The 27,954-nt window shown below is 48.0% G+C and overlaps 1 protein-coding gene across 2 annotated transcripts in view; it reads right to left on the reverse strand.

Annotated features, from left to right (window-relative positions):
* The window catches only part of CRTC1 (CREB regulated transcription coactivator 1), a 462,675-nt gene that overhangs the window by 238,034 nt on the left and 196,687 nt on the right, over window positions 1–27,954 (reverse strand). For both annotated transcript variants that reach the window (XM_063914768.1, XM_063914769.1), the window contains exon 3: window positions 573–710. In XM_063914768.1, coding sequence (XP_063770838.1) covers window positions 573–710 — 138 coding nt within the window. The remainder of the gene's footprint in view (window positions 1–572; window positions 711–27,954) is intronic.

Below are 27,954 nucleotides of genomic sequence, written 5' to 3' on the forward strand. Positions count from 1 at the left end.
TCAGTTATACTGTAAAAGGATTGAAACATTTTGCAGACCCAATGGGGAACATTATTGAAACCTTGTATGAAGAAATCCTTACATAGCGCCGCCTCCTTAGGGAATCTTACAGCAATGAAAAAAAGTAAAAAGATTTGTTTGGTTGCCATAGGTTACAGCACTTGTATGTATATCAGCAATCATAGATATTAATGGATATCAGAGTGTTGATCGAAAACATGGTATAAAAAGGTTTAATCCGTTAAATTGTAACTTTTAATATAGTAATATACACAGTCTAAATCATTCTAATATAATCGCATCTACTTCACAAGTATATACGTATTCAGATCAGCTTTATCTTTTAGTAGTACTTATCAGTAGGAGGTATGGCAAAAGAGGGAAGGGGGCTGCTGTTACCAGAACATGTACATGGATTGTGGGGCTTCCTCCACCATTGAAAAACAAAAGTAGTGGAATTAACATTTAATGTATATCTAGCATACATAAACATAGCTAGTCTAAAATGTGAATATGTGTAGCGGGTGCTCTAATTGCTTTCAAAATTTCAGTAACATTTTTAGTAAGGATATTTGCCGTCCATGTTTGTCTACTGACAAAGGCCTCCTATGTGGGGATCCAAGGCGATTTCGATCTCGATATACCCTGTCAACAAGACCATGATGCCGAGTTGTTCTACTTGTATCTAATCCAGAAGACTGAAAGGGAGTCTGTAAGAATAAAAAGTGTTAACTTGACACACAGTAATAAATATATTATAAATACACTCAGTGGCTACTTTATTAAATACACCTGCTTTTAAAACAAATGTATATACAGTATAAACAGAAAATAGTGCAGAAAGAGTTGCTGTTCAGGAAAAATGCACAATAATGGGGAGGAAAATAAGATTTTAATTACCTACCGGTAAATCCTTTTCTCGAAGTCCGTAGAGGATACTGGGGTTCCATTTAGTACCATGGGGTAGACAAATCCACTAGGAGCCATGGGCACTAAGAATTTGATAGTGTGGGCTGGCTCCTCCCTCTATGCCCCTCCTACAAGCTCAGTCTAGGAAACTGTGCCCGAGGAGACGGACATACTTTGAGAGAAGGATATAAAGGATAGTGGTGAGATTCCGAACCAGCACACACAAACCAGAGGAAAGCTATGCCAACTTTAAACAGGAACAGCAACAGCTGAACCAACAATACTTAACCAAGTAACAGTGCAGGAAGAACGAAGCACCGGGCGGGCTCCCAGTATCCTCTACGGACTATGGGGGTAATTCCAAGTTGATAGCAGCAGGAATTTTGTTAGCAGTTGGGCAAAACCATGTGCACTGCAGGGGAGGCAGATATAACATGTGCAGAGAGTGTTAGATTTGGGTGGGTTATTTTGTTTCTATACTGGCTACTTTATTTTTACACTGCAAATTAGATTGCAGATTGAACACACCACACCCAAATCTAACTCTCTCTGCACATGTTAAATCTGCCTCCCCTGCAGTGCACATGGTTTTGCCCAACTGCTAACAAAATTCCTGCTGCGATCAACTTGGAATTACCACCTATGAGAAAAGGATTTACCGGTAGGTAATTAAAATCCTATTTACTCTTGCGTCCTAGAAGATACTTGGGTCCATTTAGCACCATGGGGATGTACCAAAGCTCCCAAACCGGGTGGGAGAGTGCTGAGGTTCCTGCAGAACTGATTGACCAAACTGAAGGTCCTCAAAGGCCAAAGTATCAAACTTGTAGAACTTGGCAAACGTGCTCGAACCAGACCAAGTAGCCACTCGGCAGAGCTCTAAAGCAGAGACACCCCGGGCAGCCACACAGGAAGAACCCACCGACCTAGAAGAGTGAGCCTGTACAGATTTTGGAACCGGCAAACCTGCCGTGGAATAAGCATGCTGGATAGTGAGCCTGATCCAGCGCGCAATTGTCTGCTTTGAAGCAGGACACCCTATTTTATTGGGATCATGGAGAAGTCAGATTTCCTGTGACGTGCTGTCCTCTTTACGTATACATTCAAAGCCCTCACAACATCCAAAGACTTTGAAGTAGCCGAGGTGTCGGTGACAACCGGAACCACAATAGGTTGGTTGATGTGAAACGCAGACACCACTTTAGGAAGAAATTGCTGACGAGTTCTGAGTTCAGCTCTGTCATCATGGAAAATTAAAAGCCCCCAGCTCCGACACATCTCGCTGAAGTCGAGGACAACAGTGTGACGGTCTTCCATGTAAGATATTTTACATCCACCTCCTTTAAAAGTTCAAACTAGTCCGATTGGAGGAACTGCAGCACCAAATTGAGATCCCAAGGTGCCGTGGGAGGTACAAAGGGAGGTTGGATGTGCAGAACACCTTTCAAGACGTCTGGACCTCAGGGAAAGAAGCCAATTGTTTTTTTAAGAAAATGGACAAGGCCGAAATACGGACTTATATGGAGCCCAGACGTAGGCCCACATCCGTGCCTGCCTGCAGAAAAAGCAGGAAACGTTCCAGATGAAATTCCATCGCAGAATAATTTTTGCACTCACACCAAGAGACGCATTTCTTCCAAATACGGTGGTAATGTTTAGACGTTACCCCCTTCCTGGCTTGGATCATAGTCGGGATAACTTTGTTAGGGATTCCTCTTTTGACTAGAATCAGCCGTTCAACTTCCATGCCGTCAAACGTAGCCGAGGTAAGTCCTGATAGACGAACGGGCCCTGTTGCAGAAGATCCTCACGAAGAAGTAGAGGCCATGGATCCTCTGGGAGCATATCCAGAAGGTCTGTGTACCAGGCCCTTCTTGGCCAGTCCGGAGCAATGAGTATTGCTTAAACCTTTTCCCTTTATATTCTTTTTAGAATTCTTGGGATCAGAGGAAGTGGAGGAAACACGTACACCATCTGATAGACCCATGGAGTTGTCAGAACGTCTACCGCCACTGCCTGTGTGTCTCTCAACCTGGAACAATACCGCTTGAGCTTCTTGTTGAGACGAGAGGCCATCATGTCGATTTGTGGATATCCATATCGACGTGTCAAGCACATGAACACTTCCGGGTGAAGGCCCCACTCCCCCGGGTACAGGTCGTGTCTGCTGAGGAAGTCTGCTTCCCAGTTGTCTACTCCCAGAATTAAAACCGCTGACAATGCCACAGCGTTTTTTTTCTGCCCAGAGGAGAATTCTTGACACCTCTGACATTGCTGCTATGCTTTTCGTTCCATCTTGTCTGTTTATGTACGTCACTGCGGTCACATTGTCTGACTGGACCTGAATGTCCTAATCTTGAAGCAGATACAAGGCCTGCAGAAGGGCGTTGTATATGGCCCCGAGTTCCAAAATGTTGACTTCACCATCTTCCTTGAAACTGCACCCCCTGGGAGACTGCTCTCCAAACTCTGAGGGTTGCGTCCGTGGTTAACAGAATATAGTTCTGAATTCCGAATCTCCAACCCACGACGAGGTGAGAAGTCTGTAGCCACCACAGAAGAGAAATCCTGGCTTTTGGCGACAGACGGATCCTGTAGTCCATGTGAAGATGTGATCCGGACCATCTGTCCAAGAGATAGAACTGGAAGAGTCTTGCGTGAAGCCTTCCGTATTGAAGCTCCTCGTAAGAGGCCACCATTTTCCCCAGAAGGCGAAGGCATAGATGCACTGATATCCGTGTTGGCTTCAGGACATTCCACACCATCGACTGTATTACCAATGCCTTTTCCGACGGAAGGAACACTTTCTGCGACTCAGTGTTCAGTATCATTCCCAGGAATGGAAGCCTCCGTGTTGACTCTAGGTGAGATTTCGGAATATTCAGAATCCACCGGTGATCCTGGAGAAGTTTGGTTGAGAGACCAATGCTGTCCAGAAACCTCTCCTTGGACGGCGCCTTTATCAGAAGATTGTCCAGGTACGTAATTATATTCACTCCATTTTTGCGGAGTATAAACATCATCTCTGCCATCAATTTGGTGCCGTGGAGACACCAAATGGCAGGGCCTGGAACGGGTAGTGGCAGTTCTGCAGTGCAAGCCTGATGGAGGCGGCCAGACCGGAATGTGAAGGTACGCATCCTTGATATCAAGGGACACTAGGAATTTCCCTTTCTCCAGACCTGAGATCACCACTCTCAGATACTCCATCTTGAATTTGAACACTCGTAAGTACGGGTTCAACTATTTAGATTCAAAATCGGCCTTACCGAACCGTCCGGTTTTGGTACTACAAACAAGTTGGAATAATATCCCTTGTTTTGTAGATGAGGTGGAACTAGAATAATGACCCGAGTCTGTACCAGCTTTTGAATGGCATCCTGTAAGGTTGCCATACTTGCCTCTTGTGAAACTGGTAAGCCTAATATGACGAATCTGTGAGGTGGAAGCGTTTGGAACTTCAGTCTGTAGCCCTGGGAAATAAGATTTATGACCCAGGTATCCTGGCATGATGCTGTCCAGATGTGACTGAAAAATTTTAGTCGGGCTCCCAGCTGACAGCCCCTCCAGGCATCGCGGTCCACCGTCATGCTGAAGGCTTTGCGGAAGCAGAGCCTGAGCTCTGTTCCTGAGCACCTGCAGTTGCTAGTTTGCGTGGTTTACCTCTAGTGCCTCTGGAGGCCGTAGAAGCACCTCTGGATTTGTCCTTAAACTTGGCCGTCCGAAAGGACTGTAAATTTGAAGCTGAATAAGCTTTCCTGGCTGGGGGAGTGGCGGAAGGAAGATACGTAGACTTACCCGCAGTAGCTTTGGAGATCCATTTGTCTAGTTCATCTCCAAACAAGGCCTCTCCTGTGAATGGTAGGCCTTCCACACCTTTCCTGGAGTCCGCATCAGCAGTCCACCGGTGTAGCCACAAATCCCTGCATGCCGACACTGCCATAGCGGTGGTGCGTGCATTAAGCAAGCCTCTCTCTTTTATGGCTTCCGCCATAAAGTTCGCAGAGTCCTGTATATGCTGCAGGAGTAAAACAACATCCCCCCCTAGACAAGGAATCTAACTCCTTAATTAGGCTACCTGACCATTTAGCAATGGCTTTTGTGATCCACGCACATGCAATAGTGGGTCTCTGGGCCAACTCAGCAACTGTGTACAAGGATTTGAATGTAGTCTCAATTTTACGATCAGCTGTGTCTTTTAGGGAGGCTGCACCAGGGACAGGCAATACAATTTTCCATGACAGCCTAGAGACTGATGCATCCACTATCGGTGGATTTTCCCATTTTTTCCAATACCCCAGAGGAAAAGGAAAAGATAAGAGCAACATTTTAGGGATTTGAAATTCCTTATCAGGATTAACCCACGGTTCTTCAAACAGGGTATTCAATTCCTTTGACACAGGAAAAGTGACTGAGGACTTCTTTTTTACAAATAAGATTCTTCACACTCCTCTGACACCTTATCAGGAATTTGCAGAACATCTCTAATAGCCTATATAAGAGCCTCTACTCCCTGTGATAGAGTAGCATCCCCCCCCTCCAAATCCACCTCACCCTCCTCCATGTCTGTCCCCTCAGCGTCAGAGTCAGACTGCAGGATATGGGCCAGAGATCGGTTTTGCGGACAAATGGGAGGGGATTGACACACTGGTTTGGGGACGGAGTCTCTATTCATAAGCTCATCCACAGTTGGTCTTAAGTATTGCGTCTTTCTCATTGCGGGATAAATTTCATAGAAATATTGGAGATCATTCCTTTAATGGAATTAACCCACTCCGGTTCAACCCCGCTATTCTGGGAAGGTGCACGAGTACCCCGTAGTGAGCCCCCTAGTGAAGAGGAACACTCCGCTGTACAAGAAACACACTCTTTGCCTGATATAATGTAAATGTGACAGCACACACACACACAGGAAAAGGTTAAGCACAATTAACCCACAAATAGCCCTTCAGGGAGACACAGTTATTTGGAGCTAGCCCCCAACGCGCCCTTGTCGCAAATGCCATCTTAGCTGGGTCACAGACTAAGTACCCTGTTAGTACACTAATAATCGCTCTCCCCCTGATATGACCCCCTGGTACCGCTGAGGTAATCTGGAGTCTCTCCGGAGGAGCTGCGCGTCTGTCAGTCAGCGTCTGTATCCACTGCAGAGGGAAAATGGCGCTGGTGAGCTGCTGGATCCGCTCATAGTGAAGGACATGACCCTTGCTTTTTTTTTTTATACTGGCTGAAGTAATTTGTGTGCTTAAAATGGAGAGAAAAACATTTTAAGGCTGTTTTTGCCAGTGTGGGTACTATGTACAGTGTACTGAGACGCAGGTGTGTATTCCGCCCCGGATAGAAGCCGTGCATCTCTGTACCCTTATGACGCCATAATGGCTGGTAACCCGCTAACTGGGACGCCGGCTTAGTACTCACCACTCTTCTTTATTCTGGCTCTGTTAGGGGTGGCGGCGTGCTGCGAGAATGTACGCTCGCCATGGTGGGGCCTGCAAATAGTTCCCTCAGGAGCTCAGAGTCCTGTCAGCGTGGATCGGGACCATTAAACCTTCAAAAGGTTGGGTCGTCCCTGCCGTCCCCTCCCCTCCTCCTAAGTCCCACGAAGCAGGCAGGCTGGTTCTATCCAGCCCTGCCTGAAAATAACAAACATATAAAATAAATGCAGAAAACTCTTCAGGACCTTCCATAAGCGTGACCGGCTCCTCCGGGCACATTTTCTAAACTGAGTCTGGTAGGAGGGGCATAGAGGGAGGAGCCAGCTCACACTATCAAATTCTTAAAGTGCCTATGGCTCCTAGTGGACCCGTCTATAACCCATGGTACTAAATGAAACCCCAGTATCCTCTAGGACGTAAGAGAAAAGTGATTTACAGTAAGTGACTATGGAATAATTTGTTGGTGCTATATAGGGTAATAGGGGTGTCTCAGAACAGCTAGGACTTTCATGCACAACAGTCTCTATAGCAGTGCTTTTCAAATCCAGTCCTTGGGGCATACTAATAGTGCATGTTTTCCAGGTCTCCTCACAAAGTCATAAGTGAAATAATTAGGCGGACCTATAGAATTTAAAATGTGTCAGTCGGCAATGCATACACCCTGCAACACAGATATGGAAAACATGCACAAGTGGGTCACAAGGACAGGATTTGAGAAGCACTGTCTATAGTTTCCAAAAGTGAGCGAAAATCTCCTGGTTAATGAAAGATCAAGAGAATGGCCAGATTGATTCAAGCAGACAAGAACGCACCAACAGCTCAATAAAAGATGTGGTACAACAGTAATATGCAGTAGGGCTTCGCTACATGTCAAACCTACAGAAGACATCCACACTGAGTTTCACTCCTGCCAGCTACCTATGTGCCCTCATACATCTAGCCCCAATATGCCACACATTAGGTGTTGTGATGAAAGTGAGATGACCAGTCCTGTGCGACTCCACTAACATCAGACAAAAACAATTGTTTAGATAAATTTGTTAAACGGATTTAACCATTTATCTGAACGACCAATGTCTGTTTTCCAGTGTTTGGGAGCAAATAGTCGGTTGTCATTTGTTCCCATAAATTATCAGATTCTTGTTCCTACCAGACAGATTAAACACAAACATTTTGCTGTGTAACCAGCCAACAAAGCTTTTTCAGCAAAAAAGACCTTAATCGCTAGCAGAATCTCAAGGTACCTGGCGCGCCAAGAGGGGCTGTATGGCACGACTGCAGCAAGACATATGAGGACGCATCTGTGAGAACAGGAAACAGAGGCTACAGTATGCACAGGATCACCACTGTGTGCCAGATTTCACTGTTGAAACTACATTAGAACATTTTCCTCAGGAATCATTTTTACTCCTAAATGCTGGTGATACTGTATATATGTGTCTTTTGCAGTTGACGTTGCAATATTACAAACTATAACAGGGAAGCCATTATTAGTTAATAGTAAGTGTTGGATATAATGATTCTCTCTACCATCCCCTTATTAAATTTAATGTCTTAGGTAGCATCTAATTACAGTACATCCCAAGGTAAAGCACTGTGGCATGAGTGCACTATATAAAAATCTGGTAACAAATGATATATGGTTCAAGTTCAGAACATGGGTCCCCCTGGGTTAGCATAACTAAACTGCTTCAGAGCATCTTTAAACTTGTTTAAAACATTATAACATGTACCCTTGTGGGCTCGCTTTACTCACCACAGGTTACCGTTCCCATAGACGCCCACATGAATAGTGTCCTAAGGCACTATTACGGGGTCCCATGCTCTGAACTTGAGCCCAAATAAATCATAACAGAAAAATATTACACCACACCAGTTACTGTAGTGAAGAAAAAGAAAAAAAAGGAGAAAAAAAAAGGAAAAAATACATAAAATCTACTTCTGTTTTAAAATTAGATGTCCCTTTTGCTATTAAAATATGATCAATCTGGTTCAAATAGTTGCTTCTTAAACAATTGTTGGATAAAAGATTACATCTGAACAGTAAACTAATGGATGGCCCAGGTATAGATGGATCCCGCTCTCTGTTGTGGAATAATACTAGGTTTTCTGAATTAAACCATTTCGGAGGGCAAGTCCCAATGGCTATCTTAATAAGTGGGTCAGCTTTATCAGGATGGGGGGGCTGAGAAATTTTGCCAAACTTAGCGCTGACTTTGACATTCCTTTCTATGTCTAATAGATATTTGCAGATGTACCATGCGTTGTGTGCAGAGCGGGGGAGGGGTATCCATATAAAATCAGAGTCACCTGTATGCACTTCATTGCAAATCTTTTCCTCTAGAAAGCCTTTGTCCATACCAGATTCCAGCAGATTCTATTATATTTACTGCATAGAGTGCACTGAACCCCGGTGTCCCCTGTGTAAAATGTGGAGCGTCTGAGACTGGCTTCTGGTATCCTCTGTGGTCCACTGATTGCTAAATTTTGACTTATATTGGTGAGATTTGTGCCAAAAGCAGATCAAAATTCCCTTGAAAGATCTAATGTGTGCCTACTTGGCTTGGGATTTACTGAAACAATGAATCACCAACACATTAATGTCCTTTTTATGTTACCCAGAGTTTGCATTGCTAGGCGATGGATGGCTCAGCAGGCTCCTTCTATTTCTGCTTAGATTGGCCTGGTGAATAAAACTGTGGCTCATTTGCACTTTATGGATACAAAATGAAAGTGCCCTATGAAATGTGATAGAATTTAGTACTAAGCTAGCTAGTGCTTAACATATACTAAGCATTGATAAATGTGGATAAGTGAGCCAGTGGAGAAGTGGCCCATAGCAACCAATCAGCATCAACGTAACATTTATAATTTGCATACTATAAAAATGTACAGAGCAGCTGATTGGTTGCTATCGGCCACTTCTCCACTGGCTCACTTCTCCACTTTTATCACTGCTTAGTACATGTCCCCTTAGTCTCTCTGGCAATCCCCCAGATATGCTGTGGATCTGGAACAATATATCAACCAACAGTTACTTAGCGGTCTTCTGGGTGTTTTAAATACTGTGTTATATTGTGATTTTACTTACTATTATTAATACTGTCTGGACATTGGACTTTTTTGGTCTTCTGTTATGTAACCATATACTGTTCAGAAATTGTATTTATGCAGGATATAGTATATCTACAATGCTACAATGTTTTAGTTCTGCATTTCTCTATTTGCTCTTTTATTTGTATCTTTTGTAAGCTCTAAAACTTTCCTTTTAATATACTTGATTAAAAACAAAATGCAAACATTTACAAATTACTTACGCAAAAATAACGAGTTTTATGGTAAGAACTCACCTTTGTTAAAACTCTTTCTGCGAGGTACACTGGGCTCCACAAGGAATGGACAATGGGGTGTAGAGTAGGATCTTGATCCGAGGCACCAACAGGCTCAAAGCCAGAATGCATAGCGCCGCCTCCGATATCACCCCGCCTCCCTGCACAGGATCTCAGTTTTTAGTTAACCAGTCCAATGCAGTAGCAGGAAAAGAGACGACAATGGTTAGTAGCCACAACACCGCATTCTCGCGACAGGAGACGTGTCAGCGGCTAATGCAATACCAACCGAAAGAAGCTAAGTGCGTCAGGGTGGGCGCCTTGTGGAACCCAGTGTACCTCGCAGAAAGAGTTTTAACAAAGGTAAGTTCTTACCATAAAACACGTTTTCTGCTGCGGGGTACACTGGGCTCCACAAGGAATGGACAATGGGGATGTCCTAAAGCAGTTCCTTATGGGAGGGGACGCACTGTAGCAGGCACAAGAACCCGGCGTCCAAAGGAAGCATCCTGGGAAGCGGCAGTATCGAAGGCATAGAACCTTATGAATGTGTTCACAGAGGACCACGTAGCCGCCTTGCACAATTGTTCAAGGGTCGTACCACGTTGGGCCGCCCAAGAAGGTCCAACAGACTGAGTAGAATGGGCCTTAATGTGATCAGGAGCAGAGAGACCAGCCTTCACATAAGCCAGGGCCGAAACTAGGGGGGGGCTAGGGGGGCAGGCGACCTGGGCGCCAGATTGGAGGGGGCGCCGAGACCCCCTAACACCCGTTGCGGCACTTACTTTTAAACCCCCTTCTCCCGAGTGCCCAGCTCGGGGGGCGGGGTTTCGCGGAATGACGCGATTGCGTCGTGACGTCACGGCGCAAACGCGTCATTCCACGAAACCCCGCCGGAGGAGGGAGAAGGGGGAGCCCGGAGCCGCGCACACGAGGAGGGAGAGGCGGCTGAAGAGCGGCGAGAACCGCTTCAAATGTAAGTCAGCCCCTCTCCCTTCCTCTCTCTCTCTCTCTCCCTCCACCACCTGCCGCAATGTGTAAAATGGGGACCTGTGCCTGCCGCTATGTGTAAAATGGGGACCTGTGCCTGCCGCTATGTGTAAAATGGGGACCTGTGCCTGCCGCTATGTGTAAAATGGGGACACTTGCCAGCGTACTGTGTAAAATGGGGACCTGTGCCTGCCGCTATGTGTAAAATGGGGACACTTGCCAGCGTAGTGTGTAAAATGGGGACCTGTGCCTGCCGCTATGTGTAAAATGGGGACACTTGCCAGCGTACTGTGTAAAATGGGGACCTGTGCCTGCCGCAATGTGTAAAATGGGGACACTTGCCAGCGTACTGTGTAAAATGGGGACCTGTGCCTGCCGCTATGTGTAAAATGGGGACACTTGCCAGCATACTGTGTAAAATGGGGACCTGTGCCTGCCGCAATGTGTAAAATGGGGACACTTGCCAGCGTACTGTGTAAAATGGGGACCTGTGCCTGCCGCTATGTGTAAAATGGGGACACTTGCCAGCGTACTGTGTAAAATGGGGACCTGTGCCTGCCGCTATGTGTAAAATGGGGACACTTGCCAGCGTACTGTGTAAAATGGGGACCTGTGCCTGCCGCAATGTGTAAAATGGGGACACTTGCCAGCGTACTGTGTAAAATGGGGACCTGTGCCTGCCGCTGTGTGTAAAATGGGGACACTTGCCAGCGTACTGTGTAAAATGGGGACCTGTGCCTGCCGCAGTGTGTAAAATGGGGACACTTGCCAGCGTACTGTGTAAAATGGGGACCTGTGCCTGCCGCTGTGTGTAAAATGGGGACACTTGCCAGCGTACTGTGTAAAATGGGGACCTGTGCCTGCCGCAATGTGTAAAATGGGGACACTTGCCAGCGTACTGTGTAAAATGGGGACCTGTGCCTGCCGCTATGTGTAAAATGGGGACACTTGCCAGCGTACTGTGTAAAATGGGGACCTGTGCCTGCCGCAATGTGTAAAATGGGGACCAGTGCCTGCCGCAATGTGTAAAATGGGGACACTTGCCAGCGTACTGTGTAAAATGGGGACCGGTGCCTGCCGCTATGTGTAAAATGGGGACACTTGCCAGCGTACTGAGTAAAATGGGGACCTGTGCCTGCCGCAATGTGTAAAATGGGGACACTTGCCAGCGTACTGTGTAAAATGGGGACCTGTGCCTGCCGCTATGTGTAAAATGGGGACACTTGCCAGCGTACTGTGTAAAATGGGGACCTGTGCCTGCCGCAATGTGTAAAATGGGGACACTTGCCAGCGTACTGTGTAAAATGGGGACCTGTGCCTGCCGCTATGTGTAAAATGGGGACACTTGCCAGCGTACTGTGTAAAATGGGGACCTGTGCCTGCCACAATGTGTAAAATGGGGACCTGTGCCTGCCGCAATGTGTAAAATGGGGACACTTGCCAGCGTACTGTGTAAAATGGGGACCTGTGCCTGCCGCTGTGTGTAAAATGGGGACACTTGCCAGCGTACTGTGTAAAATGGGGACCTGTGCCTGCCGCAATGTGTAAAATGGGGACACTTTTTCCTGCCGCAATGTGTAAAATGGGGACACTTTTTCCTGCCGCAATGTGTAAAATGGGGACACCTGTCTGCCGCAATGTGTAAAATGGGGAATGGGGACACTTGCCTGTCGTACTGTGTAAAATGGGGACACTTTTTCCTGGATATGAAATTTATGTTAGAAAAGGCAGTTTTTCAGGTAAAAAAGTTCTGAAAGAGATATATATAATATTTTTATTCATTTTTTTATTTTTCTTATTTTATTTTATTATTTTTATTTATTTATTGGAAAATATTTTTTTTTTTTTTTTGCGGGGGCGGGGGGGGGGGGGGGGGGGGAGGGGGGGGGGACGGTGTCAAATGACTACCTTGCCCCGGGTGACAAAAATCCTAGTTTCGGCCCTGCATAAGCATGTGCAATTCACCATTGTGTTTGCTTGTTAGCAGGCCAGCCACGTTTGTGAAACCCAAACACAACAAAAAGAGAATCAGTTTTCCTAATAGGAGCAGTTCTCTTCACATAGATACGGAGAGCCCGTACCACATCCAAAGACCGCTCTTTGGGAGACAGATCAGGAGAAACAAGTGCCGGAAGCACAATCTCCTGATTAAGGTGGAACGAAGAAACCACCTTAGGTAGATAGCCGGGACGAGTCCTAAGAACCACCCGGTCACGGTGAAATATCAGATATGGGGAACTACAGGACAAGGCACCCAAATCCGACACTCTTCTAGCTGAAGCAATAGCCAGCAGAAACACCATCTTAAGGGAAAGCCACTTAAGATCAGCTGAACCAAGAGGTTCAAACGGAGACTCTTGTAACGCCTCCAAAACCACAGACAAGTCCCAAAGAGCCACAGGCGGGACATAGGGAGGTTGGATACGCAACACGCCCTGAGTAAAGGTATGCACATCAGGTAAGGTCGCAATTTTTCTCTGAAACCACACCGACAAGGCAGATATTTGAACCTTGAGGTAGGCCAGACGCAGGAAGTCCAGGCCCTGCTGAAGAAAAGCCAACAACTTGGCTATACTAAACTTGGAAGCCTCATAATAGTTAGATGCGCACCAAACAAAGTAAGAATGCCAGACCCTATAGTAAATCCGAGCCGAAGCCGGTTTCCGGGCCCGCAACATAGTTTGAATGGCCGCCTCAGAAAACCCTTTAGCCCTGAAGACGGAAGCTTCAAGAGCCATGCCGTCAAAGACAGCCGGGCTAGGTCCTGGTAGACACAGGGGCCCTGAACGAGGAGGTCTGGGCGTTGTGGAAGTAGAATTGGACGCTCTGACGATAGGCCTTGCAGGTCTGAGAGCCAGTGCCGTCTGGGCCACGCTGGAGCTATGAGAAGCAGAATTCCTTTTTCTTGCTTGAACTTCCGAATTACCCTGGGAAGGAGTGACACCGGAGGGAACACGTACGGCAGCCGAAACCTCCACGGTACCGCCAGCGCATCCACGAATACTGCTTGAGGATCTCTGGTCCTTGCTCCGAAGACCGGAACCTTGTGATTGTGTCGAGACGCCATCAGATCCACATCTGGAGTTAAAACACTTCTGGATGGAGGCCCCACTCGCCGGCATGCACGTCCTGACGACTGAGAAAGTCCGCTTCTCAATTCAGGACTCCCGGAATGAATATTGCCGATATAGCCGGTAGATGGCGTTCTGCCCACTGTAGAATCCGTGAGACTTCCTTCATTGCTAGGCGGCTTTGAGTGCCGCCTTGATGATTTATGTAAGCCACTGTGGTGGCGTTGTCCGACTGTACTTGAACAGGACGGTTCTGAATTAAATGCTGGGCTAGGTTTAAGGCATTGAAGACTGCCCGCAACTCCAGAATATTGATCGAGAGGAGGGACTCCTCCTTGGTCCACTGCCCCTGAAGGGAGTGATGCTCCAGCACCGTGCCCCAACCTCTTAGACCTGCATCTGTCGTCAACAGGACCCAGTCAGATATCCAGAACGGACGGCCCCTGCACAGTTGTTGGTCCAGAAGCCACCAGAGCAGCGACAGACGGACCTCCGGAGTCAATTAGATCATTTGAGACCTGATCCGGTGAGGCAGGCCGTCCCATTTGGCTAGAATCAGCCTCTGGAGAGGACGAGAATGAAATTGAGCGTACTCCACCATGTCGAATGCTGACACCATGAGGCCCAGCACCTGCATCGCCAAATGTATCGACACTTGCGGACAAGATAGGAAGCAACAAATCCTATCCTGAAGTTTCAGGACTTTCTCCTGAGACAGGAACAACCGCTGGTTGTGAGTGTCCAATAGTGCTCCCAGATGCACCATGCTCTGAGCAGGGATCAGGGATAACTTCTTCCAGTTGATAAGCCACCCGTGGGCTTGCAGAAACCGGACCGTCACATCTAGATGACACAGGAGACGTTCTGGGGAATTTGCCAGGACTAACAAGTCGTCCAAATACGGCAGTAGCCTGACCCCTTGACGGGAAGTACCACCGTCATCACCGCCATGACTTTTGTAAAGACTCGCGGAGCCGTTGTTAAACCAAAAGGTAACGTCCAAAACTGGTAATGGCAGTTGCCAATCGCAAATCTCAGGTATTGCTGATGAGACACTGCTATAGGAACATGCAGGTAAGCATCCTGTATATCCAGGGAGACCATGAAGTCCCCAGGTTCCAAGGCCAGAACTATAGAGCGAAGGGTTTCCATTCGGAACTTGGAAACCTTCACAAACCTGTTCAATGCCTTGAGGTTGAGAATGGGCCGGGAGGACCCATTTAATTTCGGGGCTAGAAACAGCGGAGAATAGTACTCCCGGCCCTTCTGTGCAAGAGGCACCTGTACTATGACTCCTGTATCCAGGAGGGTCTGTACCACCGAATGTAGAGTGTTTGCCTTTGTCTTGTCCAACGGGACATCTGTCTGGCAAAATCGATGAGGGGGTCGGTTTTTGAAGGCTATGGCATAACCTCGTGTGACGACTTCCCGTACCCAGGCATCTGAAGTTGTCTTCAACCATTCCTGGGTATACCCTAGAAGCCGGCCCCCCACCCTGGGATCCCCGCCCCGTCATGCGGCAGGCTTATATGTCTTGGAAGCTGGCTGACGGGCCGCCCAGGCTCTTTTGGGCTTAGGCTTACCAGGTTTGGAAGAGCGGGCCTGCTTGTTGTACACCTGACCTTTTGCTTTACCTGAAGGACGAAAGGAAGTACCTTTAGCCTTCGACACAGAAGGAGCAGTACTTGGCAGACAGGCAGTTTTGGCAGTAGCCAAGTCAGCCACAATCTTATTTAAATCCTCCCCAAACAGAATATCTCCCTTGAAAGGGAGTACCTCCAGGGTTTTTCTAGAGTCCAGATCCACAGACCAGGATCTCAGCCACAATATCCGGCGAGCCAGGACTGATGTTGTAGAGGCCTTGGCTGCCAGGATAGGATACCGGCATCAGAAGCCGCCTCTTTAATATAACGAGAAGCTGTGACAATATAAGACAAGCATTGTCTAGCATAATCAGAGGAGATTTCAGCATCTAACTCAAAGGCCCATGCTTCTTTTGAGGCACAAACTTCGTACCCAGGTTTTCCCAGGGTTCCTGACTTATATCAATTAGGTGGTCAGAGTGAGGTAAAACTTGTTTAATCACCTTCTGACGCTTGAACCTATCTGGTTTCTTAGGAGGGACGGATGGCTCGGGATTATCCATAATCTGTAAAATTAATTTAATAGCCTCCAAGAGATCAGGAACATCCACATGTGAACCACCCTCCCCATCAGCCGTATCCGAGTCAGAACCTGTGGGGTCAGTGTAAGTGCCGTCTTCATCTAACGAGGTGTCAGTGACAGCAGTGGATTGTGAGGAGACAAGCGCTCGCTTAGAGGACCCCTTGGACATAGGCGAGCGACGGTCAGACTTTTTAGTATTCAGGGACTAGTTCAACTTCTTTATTTGAGCAGATAAATCGTCCGCCCACGGCGGGTTAGCTGCAGGGACCACAAACGGTTGTACCGGCATTGGGGGTATCTTAGGGGGTGTTAGTTTATGAACTAGCGTATGCAGAAGCGCGGAAAATGCGGCCCACGGCGGGTCATTATTTGCCCCTGTTGCCACCGTCCCACTGGGGGGCAAGGAGCCCACAGAACCAGCGCCCAAAGCGGCTATATTCTCCTCATAGGTATCTGCGGCTTCAGCAACACTGGCAGTGTATTCAGCCCCGGAATCGTTACCCTCAGAAGCAGACATGATATAATTTGCACTATCAGGTAACACAGTACAATTTGTCAGCAGCACGATACCTCTAGCCCAAACCCCTGCGCAGTGTAGTCAGCACCAGCAGAGATAAAGGAGAGATATGGTGACTAAATCACAGAGAAAATAAGAATTTACTTACCGATAATTCTATTTCTCGGAGTCCGTAGTGGATGCTGGGGTTCCTGAAAGGACCATGGGGAATAGCGGCTCCGCAGGAGACAGGGCACAAAAAGTAAAGCTTTAGGATCAGGTGGTGTGCACTGGCTCCTCCCCCTATGACCCCCCTCCAAGCCAGTTAGATACTGTGCCCGGACGAGCGTACATAATAAGGAAGGATTTTGAATCCCGGGTAAGACTCATACCAGCCACACCAATCACACTGTACAACCTGTGATCTGAACCCAGTTAACAGTATGATAACAACGGAGCCTCTGAAAAGATGGCTCACAACAATAATAACCCGATTTTTGTAACTATGTACAAGTATTGCAGATAATCCGCACTTGGGATGGGCGCCCAGCATCCACTACGGACTCCGAGAAATAGAATTATCGGTAAGTAAATTCTTATTTTCTCTATCGTCCTAGTGGATGCTGGGGTTCCTGAAAGGACCATGGGGATAATACCAAAGCTCCCAAACGGGCGGGAGAGTGCGGATGACTCTGCAGCACCGAATGAGAGAACTCCAGGTCCTCCTTAGCCAGGGTATCAAATTTGTAGGATTTTACAAACGTGTTTGCCCCTGACTAAATAACCGCTCGGCAAAGTTGTAAAAGCCGAGACCCCTCGGGCAGCCGCCCAAGATGAGCCCACCTTCCTTGTGGAATGGGCATTTACATATTTTGGCTGTGGCAGGCCTGCCACAGAATGTGCAAGCTGAATTGTATTACACATCCAACTAGCAATAGTCTGCTTAGAAGCAAAAGCACCCAGTTTGTTGGGTGCATACAGGATAACAGCAAGTCAGTTTTCCTGACTCCAGCCGTCCTGGAACATATTTTCAGGGCCCTGACAACATCTAGCAACTTGGAGTCCTCCAAGTCCCTAGTAGGTGCAAGGCACCACAATAAGCTGGTTCAGGGAAACACTGACACCACCTTAGGGAGAGAACTGGGGACGAGTCCGCAGCTCTGCCCTGTCCGAATGGACAAACAGATATGGGCTTTTTTGAGAAAAAACCACCAATTTGACACTCGCCTGGTCCAGGCCAGGGCCAAGATCATGGTCACTTTTCATGTGAGATGCTTCAAATCCACAGATTTGACTGGTTTTAAACCAATGTGATTTGAGGAATCCCAGAACTACGTTGAGATCCCACAGTGCCACTGGAGGCACAAAAGGGGGTTGTATATGCAATACTCCCTTGACAAAATTCTGGACTTCAGGAACTGAAGCCAATTCTTTCTGGAAGAAAATCGACAGGGCCGAAATTTGAACCTTAATGGACCCCAATTTGAGGCCCATAGACACTCCTGTTTTCAGGAAATGCAGGAAACGACCGAGTTGAAATTTCTTTGTGGGGCCTTCCTGGCCTCACACCACGCAACATATTTTCGCCACATGTGGTGATAATGTTGTGCGGTCACCTCCTTTCTGGCTTTGACCAGGGTAGGAATGACCTCTTCCGGAATGCCTTTTTCCCTTAGGATCCAGCGTTCCACCGCCATGCTGACAAACGCAGCTGCGGTAAGTCTTGGAACAGACATGGTACTTGCTGAAGCAAGTCCCTTCTTAGCGGCAGAGGCCATAAAACCTCTGTAAGCATCTCTTGAAGTTCCGGGTACCAAGTCCTTCTTGGCCAATCCGGAGCCATGAGTATAGTTCTTACTCCTCTACGTCTTATAATTCTCAGCACCTTAGGTATGAGAAGCAGAGGAGGGAACACATACACCGACTGGTACACCCACGGTGTTACCAGAACGTCCACAGCTATTGCCTGAGGGTCTCTTGACCTGGCGCAATACCTGTCCCGTTTTTTGTTCAGACGGGACGCCATCATGTCCACCTTTGGTATTTCCCAACGGTTTACAATCATGTGGAAAAAACTTCCCGATGAAGTTTCCACTCTCCCGGGTGGAGGTCGTGCCTGCTGAGGAAGTCTGCTTCCCAGTTTCCATTCCCGGGATGAAACACTGCTGACAGTGCTATCACATGATTTTCCGCCCAGCGAAAAGTCCTTGCAGTTTTTGCCATTGCCCTCCTGCTTCTTGTGTCGCCCTGTCTGTTTACGTGGGCGACTGCCGTGATGTTTTTCCCACTGGATCAATACCGGCTGACCTTGAAGCAGAGGTCTTGCTAAGCTTAGAGTATTATAAATTTACCCTTAGCTCCAGTATATTTATGTGGAGAAAAGTCTCCAGACTTGATCACACTCCCTGGAAATTTTTTCCTTGTGTGACTGCTCCCCAGCCTCTCGGGCTGGGCTCCGTGGTCACCAGCATCCAATCCTGAATGCCAAATCTGCGGCCCTCTAGAAGATGGGCACTCTATAACCACCACAGGAGAGACACCCTTGTCCTTGGATATAGGGTTATCCGCTGATGCATCTGAAGATGCGATCCGGACCATTTTTCCAGCAGATCCCACTGAAAAGTTCTTGCGTGAAATCTGCCGAATGGAATTGCTTCGTAGGAAGCCACCATTTTTACCAGGACCCTTGTGCAATGATGCACTGTTTTTAGGAGGTTCCTGACTAGCTCGGATAACTCCCTGGCTTTCTCTTCCGGGAGAAACACCTTTTTCTGGACTGTGTCCAGAATCATCCCTAGGCACAGCAGACGTGTCGTCGGGATCAGCTGTGATTTTGGAATATTTAGAATCCACCCGTGCTGTTGTAGCAGTATCCGAGATAGTGCTACTCCGACCTCCAACTGTTCCCTGGACTATGCCCTTATCAGGAGATCGTCCAAGTAAGGGATAATTAAGACGCCTTTTCTTCGAAGAAGAATCATCATTTCGGCCATTACCTTGGTAAAGACCCGGGGTGCCGTGGACAATCCAAACGGCAGCGTCTAAAACTGATAGTGACAGTTCTGCACCACGAACCTGAGGTACCCTTAGTGAGAAGGGCAAATTTGGGACATAGAGGTAAGCATCCCTGATGTCCCCGGACACTATATAGTCCCCTTCTTCCTGGTTCGTTATCACTGCTCTGAGTGACTCCATCTTGATTTGAACCTTTGTAAGTGTTCAAAAAATTTTTTAGAATAAGTCTCACCTAGCCTTCTGGCTTCAGTACCACAATATAGTGTGGAATAATACCCCTTTTCCTTGTAGTAGGAGGGGTAATTTAATTATCACCTGCTGGGAATACAGCTTGTGAATTTTTTCCCATACTGCCTCCTTGTCGGAGGGAGACCTTGGTAAAGCAGACTTCAGGAGCCTGCGAAGAGGAAACGTCTCTACATTCCAATCTGTACCCCTGGGATACTACTTGTAGGATCCAGGGGTCCTGTACGGTCTCAGCGCCATGCTGAGAACTTGTCAGAAGCGGTGGAGCGCTTCTGTTCCTGGGAATGGGCTGCCTGCTGCAGTCTTCTTCCCTTTCCTCTATCCCTGGGCAGATATGATCTTATAGGGACGAAAAGACTGAGGTTGAAAAGACGGTGTCTTTTTCTGCAGAGATGTGACTTAGGGTAAAAACGGTGGATTTTCCAGCAGTTGCCGTGGCCACCAGGTCCGATGGACCGACCCCAAAAAACTCCTCTTCCTTTATACGGCAATACACCTTTTTGCCGTTTGGAATCTGCATCACCTGACCACTGTCGTGTCCATAACATCTTCTGGCAGATATGGACATCGCATTTACTCTTGATGCCAGAGTGCAAATATCCCTCTGTGCATCTCGCATATATAGAAATGCATCCTTTAAATGCTCTATAGTCAATAAAATACTGTCCCTGTCAAGGGTATCAATATTTTTAGTCAGGGAATCCGACCAAGCCACCCCAGCTCTGCACATCCAGGCTGAGGCGATCGCTGGTCGCAGTATAACACCAGTATGTGTGTATATACTTTTATGATATTTTCCAGCCTCCTGTCAGCTGGTCCTTGAGGACGGCCCTATCTATAGACGGTACCGCCACTTGTTTTGATAAGCGTGTGAGCGCCTTATCCACCCTAAGGGGTGTTTCCCAACGCGCCCTAACTTCTGGCGGGAAAGGGTATACCACCCATAATTTTCTATCGGGGGGAACCCACGCATCATCACACACTTTATTTAATTTATCTGATTCAGGAAAAACTACTGTAGTTTTTTCACATCCCACATAATACCCTCTTTTGTGGTACTTGTAGTATCAGAAATATGTAACACCTCCTTCATTGCCTTTAACGTGTGGCCCTAATAAGGAATACGTTTGTTTATTCACCGTCGACACTGGATTCAGTGTCCCTGTCTGTGTCTGTGTCGACCGACTAAAGTAAACGGGCGTTTTAAAACCCCTGACGGTGTTTTTGAGACGTCTGGACCGGTACTAATTGTTTGTCGGCCGTCTCATGTCGTCAACCGACCTTGCAGCGTGTTGACATTATCACGTAATTCCCTAAATAAGCCATCCATTCCGGTGTCGACTCCCTAGAGAGTGACATCACCATTACAGGCAATTGCTCCGCCTCCTCACCAACATCGTCCTCATACATGTCGACACACACGTACCGACACACAGCACACACACAGGGAATGCTCTGATAGAGGACAGGACCCACTAGCCCTTTGGAGAGACAGAGGGAGAGTTTGCCAGCACACACCAAAAACGCTATAATTATATAGGGACAACCTTATATAAGTGTTTTCCCTTATAGCATCTGTTTTATATATTTCTAACGCCAAATTAGTGCCCCCCCTCTCTGTTTTAACCCTGTTTCTGTAGTGCAGTGCAGGGGAGAGCCTGGGAGCCTTCCCTCCAGCCTTTCTGTGAGGGAAAATGGCGCTGTGTGCTGAGGAGATAGGCCCCGCCCCTTTTTCGGCGGCCTCGTCTCCCGCTTTTAACGGATTCTGGCAGGGGTTAAATATCTCCATATAGCCTCCGGAGGCTATATGTGAGGTATTTTTAGCCAAAATAGGTTTTCATTTGCCTCCCAGGGCGCCCCCCTCCCAGCGCCCTGCACCCTCAGTGACTGCCGTGTGAAGTGTGCTGAGAGGAAAATGGCGCACAGCTGCAGTGCTGTGCGCTACCTTTAGAAGACTGAGGAGTCTTCTGCCGCCGATTCTGGACCTCTTCTTACTTCAGCATCTGCAAGGGGGCCGGCGGCAAGGCTCCGGTGACCATCCAGGCTGTACCTGTGATCGTCCCTCTGGAGCTGATGTCCAGTAGCCAAGAAGCCAATCCATCCTGCACGCAGGTGAGTTCACTTCTTCTCCCCTAAGTCCCTCGTTGCAGTGATCCTGTTGCCAGCAGGACTCACTGTAAAATAAAAAACCTAAGCTAAAACTTTTCTAAGCAGCTCTTTAGGAGAGCCACCTAGATTGCACCCTTCTCGGCCGGGCACAAAAATCTAACTGGCTTGGAGGGGGGTCATAGGGGGAGGAGCCAGTGCACACCACCTGATCCTAAAGCTTTACTTTTTGTGCCCTGTCTCCTGCGGAGCCGCTATTCCCCATGGTCCTTTCAGGAACCCCAGCATCCACTAGGACGATAGAGAAAAACACGTAATACAGTATATCCTTGTGAAAATCCTATACAGGTTGAGTATCCCTTATCCAAAATGCTTGGTACCAGAGATAATAAGATTTTACTTACCGATAAATCTATTTCTCGTAGTCCGTAGTGGATGCTGGGGACTCAGTCAGGACCATGGGGATTAGCGGCTCCGCAGGAGACAGGGCACAAAAATAAAGCTTTAGGATCAGGTGGTGTGCACTGGCTCCTCCCCCTATGACCCTCCTCCAAGCCTCAGTTAGGATACTGTGCCCGGACGAGCGTACACAATAAGGAAGGATTTTGAATCCCGGGTAAGACTCATACCAGCCACACCAATCACACCGTACAACTTGTGATCTGAACCCAGTTAACAGTATGACAACGTAGGAGCCTCTGAACAGACGGCTCACAACAATAACAACCCGATTTCTTTGTAACAATAACTATGTACAAGTATTGCAGACAATCCGCACTTGGGATGGGCGCCCAGCATCCACTACGGACTACGAGAAATAGATTTATCGGTAAGTAAAATCTTATTTTCTCTAACGTCCTAGTGGATGCTGGGGACTCCGTCAGGACCATGGGGATTATACCAAAGCTCCCAAACGGGCGGGAGAGTGCGGATGACTCTGCAGCACCGAATGAGAGAACTCCAGGTCCTCTTTAGCCAGGGTATCAAATTTGTAGAATTTTACAAACGTGTTCTCCCCCGACCACGTAGCTGCTCGGCAGAGTTGTAATGCCGAGACCCCTCGGGCAGCCGCCCAGGATGAGCCCACCTTCCTTGTGGAATGGGCCTTGACAGATTTAGGCTGTGGCAGGCCTGCCACAGAATGTGCAAGTTGAATTGTGCTACAAATCCAACGAGCAATCGTCTGCTTAGAAGCAGGAGCACCCAGCTTGTTGGGTGCATACAGTATAAACAGCGAGTCAGATTTTCTGACTCCAGCCGTCCTTGAAATATATATTTTCAATGCCCTGACAACGTCCAGCAACTTGGAATCCTCCAAATCGCTAGTAGCCGCAGGCACCACAATAGGCTGGTTCATGTGAAACGCTGACACCACCTTAGGCAGAAAATGAGGACGCGTCCGCAGTTCTGCCCTGTCCGAATGGAAAATCAGATATGGGCTTTTATACGATAAAGCCGCCAATTCTGACGCTCTCCTGGCTGAAGCCAGGGCCAGTAGCATGGTTACTTTCCATGTAAGATATTTCAAATCCGCCGATTTGAGTGGCTCAAACCAATGGGATTTGAGAAAATCCAAAACTACATTAAGGTCCCACGGAGCCACAACCGGGGGCTGTATATGTAGTACTCCTTTTACAAAAGTCTGGACTTCAGGAACTGAAGCCAATTCTTTCTGGAAGAAAATCGACAGGGCCGAAATTTGAACCTTAATGGACCCCAACTTGAGGCCCATAGACAATCCTGTTTGCAGGAAATGTAGGAATCGACCCAATTGAAATTCCTCCGTGGGGGCCTTCCTGGCCTCACACCACGCAACATATTTTCTCCAAATGCGGTGATAATGTTGTGCAGTCACCTCCTTCCTGGCTTTTACCAGTGTAGGAATGACCTCTTCCGGAATGCCTTTTTCCCTTAGAATTCGGCGTTCAACCGCCATGCCGTCAAACGCAGCCGCGGTAAGTCTTGGAATAGACACGGTCCCTGCTGAAGCAGGTCCTGTCTTAGAGGTAGAGGCCACGGATCTTCCGTGAGCATCTCCTGAAGTTCCGGGTACCAAGTTCTTCTTGGCCAATCCGGAGCCACGAGTATCGTTCTTACTCCCCTTTGCCGTATAATTCTCAGTACTTTTGGTATGAGAGGCAGAGGAGGAAACACATACACTGACTGGAACACCCACGGCGTTACCAGAGCGTCCACAGCTATTGCCTGAGGGTCTCTTGACCTGGCGCAATACCTGTCCAGTTTTTTGTTGAGGCGAGACGCCATCATGTCCACCTTTGGTTTTTCCCAACGGTTCACAATCATGTGGAAGACTTCTGGATGAAGTCCCCACTCTCCCAGGTGTAGATCGTGTCTGCTGAGGAAGTCTGCTTCCCAGTTGTCCACTCCCGGAATGAACACTGCCGACAGTGCTATCACATGATCTTCCGCCCAGCGAAGAATCCTTGCAGCTTCTGCCATTGCTCTCCTGCTTCTTGTGCCGCCCTGTCTGTTTACGTGGGCGACTGCCGTGATGTTGTCCGACTGGATCAACACCGGCTGACCCTGAAGCAGGGGTTTTGCCAGGCTTAGAGCATTGTAAATCGCTCTTAGCTCCAGTATATTTATGTGAAGAGACATCTCCAGGTTTGACCATACTCCCTGGAAGTTTCTTCCCTGTGTGACCGCTCCCCAGCCTCTCAGACTGGCATCCGTGGTCACCAGGACCCAGTCCTGTATGCCGAATCTGCGGCCCTCTAACAGATGAGCACTCTGCAACCACCACAGAAGAGACACCCTTGTCCGTGGCGACAAGGTTATCCGCTGATGCATCTGCAGATGCGATCCGGACCATTTGTCCAGCAGATCCCACTGAAAAGTTCGTGCGTGGAATCTGCCGAATGGAATCGCTTCGTAAGAAGCCACCATCTTTCCCAGGACTCTTGTGCATTGATGCACAGACACTTTCCCTGGTTTTAGGAGGTTCCTGACAAGTTCGGATAACTCCTTGGCTTTCTCCTCCGGAAGAAACACCTTTTTCTGAACCGTGTCCAGAATCATTCCCAGGAACAGCAGACGTGTCGTCGGGGTCAATTGAGATTTTGGAAAATTCAGAATCCACCCGTGCTGTTGCAGCACTATTTGGGTTAGTGCTACTACGTCCCCCAGCTGTTCCCTGGACCTTGCCCTTATTAGGAGATCGTCCAAGTAAGGGATAATTAATACGCCTTTTCTTCGTAGAAGAAACATCATTTCGGCCATTACCTTGGTAAAGACCGAGGTGCCGTGGACAATCCAAACGGCAGCGTCTGAAACTGATAATGACAGTTTTGCACCACGAACCTGAGGTACCCTTGATGTGAAGGGCAAATTGGGACATGCAGGTAAGCATCCTTGATGTCCAGGGACACCATAAAGTCCCCTTCTTCCAGATTCGCTATCACTGCTCTGAGTGACTCCATCTTGAACTTGAATTTTTGTATGTACAGGTTCAAAGATTTCAGATTTAGAATAGGTCTTACCGAGCCGTCCGGCTTCGGTACCACAAATAGTGTGGAATAATACCCCTTTCCCTGTTGTAGGAGGGGTACCTTGACTATCACCTGCTGAGAATACAGCTTGTGAATGGCTTCCAATACCGTCGCCCTGTCTGAGGGAGACGTTGGCAGAGCAGACTTTAGGAACCGGCGAGGGGGAGACTTCTCGAATTCCAACCTGTAACCCTGAGATATTATCTGCAGGATCCAGGGGTCCACCTGTGAGTGAGCCCACTGTGCGCTGAAATTCTTGAGTCGACCCCCCACCGCCCCTGAGTCCGCTTGTAAAGCCCCAACGTCATGCTGAGGGCTTTGCAGAAGCCGGGGGGGGCTTCTGCTCTTGGGAAGAAGCTGCTTGGTGCACTCTCTTACCCTTTCCTTTGCCTCGGGGCAAATATGACTGTCCTTTCGCCCGCTTGTTCCTATAGGAACGAAAGGACTGCGGCTGAAAAGACGGTGTCTTTTTCTGTTGGGAGGGGACCTGAGGTAAAAAGGTGGATTTCCCGGCTGTTGCCGTGGCCACCAAATCCGATAGACCGACCCCAAATAATTCCTCCCCCTTATACGGCAATACTTCCATATGCCGTTTGGAATCCGCATCACCTGACCATTGTCGCGTCCATAAACTTCTTCTGGCAGATATGGACATCGCACTTACTCTCGATGCCAGAGTGCAAATATCCCTCTGTGCATCCCGCATATATAGAAATGCATCCTTTAAATGCTCTATAGTCAGTAAAATACTGTCCCTATCCAGGGTATCAATATTTTCAGTCAGGGAATCCGACCAAACCACCCCAGCACTGCACATCCATGCAGAGGCGATGGCTGGTCGCAGTATAACACCAGTATGAGTGTATATACTTTTCAGGGTAGTTTCCAGCCTCCTATCTGCTGGATCCTTGAGGGCGGCCGTTTCAGGAGACGGTAACGCCACTTGTTTTGATAAGCGTGTGAGCGCCTTATCCACCCTAGGGGGTGTTTCCCAGCGCGCCCTAACCTCTGGCGGGAAAGGATATAATGCCAATAACTTCTTTGAAATTAGCAGTTTTCTATCGGGGTTAACCCACGCTTCATCACACACTTCATTCAATTCGTCTGATTCAGGAAAAACTACAGGTAGTTTTTTCAGACCCCACATAATACCCCTTTTTGTGGTACATGCAGTATCAGAGATATGTAAAGCCTCCTTCATTGCCGTGATCATATAACGTGTGGCCCTACTGGAAAATACGTTTGTTTCTTCACCGTCGACACTAGATTCGGTGTCCGTGTCTGGGTCTGTGTCGACCGACTGAGGTAAAGGGCGTTTTACAGCCCCTGACGGTGTCTGAGACGCCTGTACAGGTACTAACTGGTTTTCCGGCCGTCTCATGTCGTCAACTGATTTTTGTAATGTGCGGACATTATCACGTAATTCCATAAATAAAGCCATCCATTCCGGTGTCGACTCCCTAGGGGGTGACATCACCATTACCGGCAATTGCTCCGCCTCCACACCAACATCGTCCTCATACATGTCGACACACACGTACCGACACACAGCAGACACAGAGGGAATGCTCTTATCGAAGACAGGACCCCACTAGCCCTTTGGGGAGACAGAGGGAGAGTTTGCCAGCACACACCCAAGCGCTATAAATATATAGGAACAACCCTATAGAAGTGTTGTCTCCCTTATAGCAGCTTAATATATATCAAAAAACGCCCAAAAAAGTGCCCCCCCCTCTCTTTTTTACCCTGTTTCTGTAGTGCAGTGCAGGGGAGAGTCCTGGGAGCCTTCCTCGCAGCGGAGCTGAGCAGGAAAATGGCGCTGTGTGCTGAGGAGATAGGCCCCGCCCCCTATTTTGGCGGGCTCTTCTCCGGAGTTTGTGAGACCTGGCAGGGGTTAAATACATCCATATAGCCCCAAGGGCTATATGTGATGTATTTTTTAGCCAGAACAAGGTATTCTCATTGCTGCCCAGGGCGCCCCCTGCAGCGCCCTGCACCCTCCGTGACCGCTGGTGTGAAGTGTGTGACAACAATGGCGCACAGCTGCAGTGCTGTGCGCTACCTCATGAAGACTGAAAAGTCTTCTGCCGCCGGTTTCTGGACCTCTTCGCTTTTCGGCATCTGTAAGGGGGTCGGCGGCGCGGCTCCGGGACCGGACTCCATGGCTGGGCCTGTGTTCGATCCCTCTGGAGCTAATGGTGTCCAGTAGCCTAAGAAGCCAATCCATCCTGCACGCAGGTGAGTTCACTTCTTCTCCCCTAAGTCCCTCGTTGCAGTGAGCCTGTTGCCAGCAGGACTCACTGAAAATAAAAAACCTAAAAACTTTTTCTAAGCAGCTCTTTAGGAGAGCCACCTAGATTGCACCCTGCTCGGACGGGCACAAAAACCTAACTGAGGCTTGGAGGAGGGTCATAGGGGGAGGAGCCAGTGCACACCACCTGATCCTAAAGCTTTATTTTTGTGCCCTGTCTCCTGCGGAGCCGCTAATCCCCATGGTCCTGACGGAGTCCCCAGCATCCACTAGGACGTTAGAGAAATTTTGGATATGGGATTTTTCCGTATTTTGGAATAATTGCATACCATAATGAGATATCATGGTGATGGGACCCAAGTCTAAGCACAGAATGTATTTATGTTTCATATACACCTTATACACACAGCCTGAATGTCATTTTAGCCAAT

The sequence above is a fragment of the Pseudophryne corroboree genome, chromosome 1 (genome assembly GCF_028390025.1).
Source record: "Pseudophryne corroboree isolate aPseCor3 chromosome 1, aPseCor3.hap2, whole genome shotgun sequence".
Taxonomy (NCBI): domain Eukaryota; kingdom Metazoa; phylum Chordata; class Amphibia; order Anura; family Myobatrachidae; genus Pseudophryne; species Pseudophryne corroboree.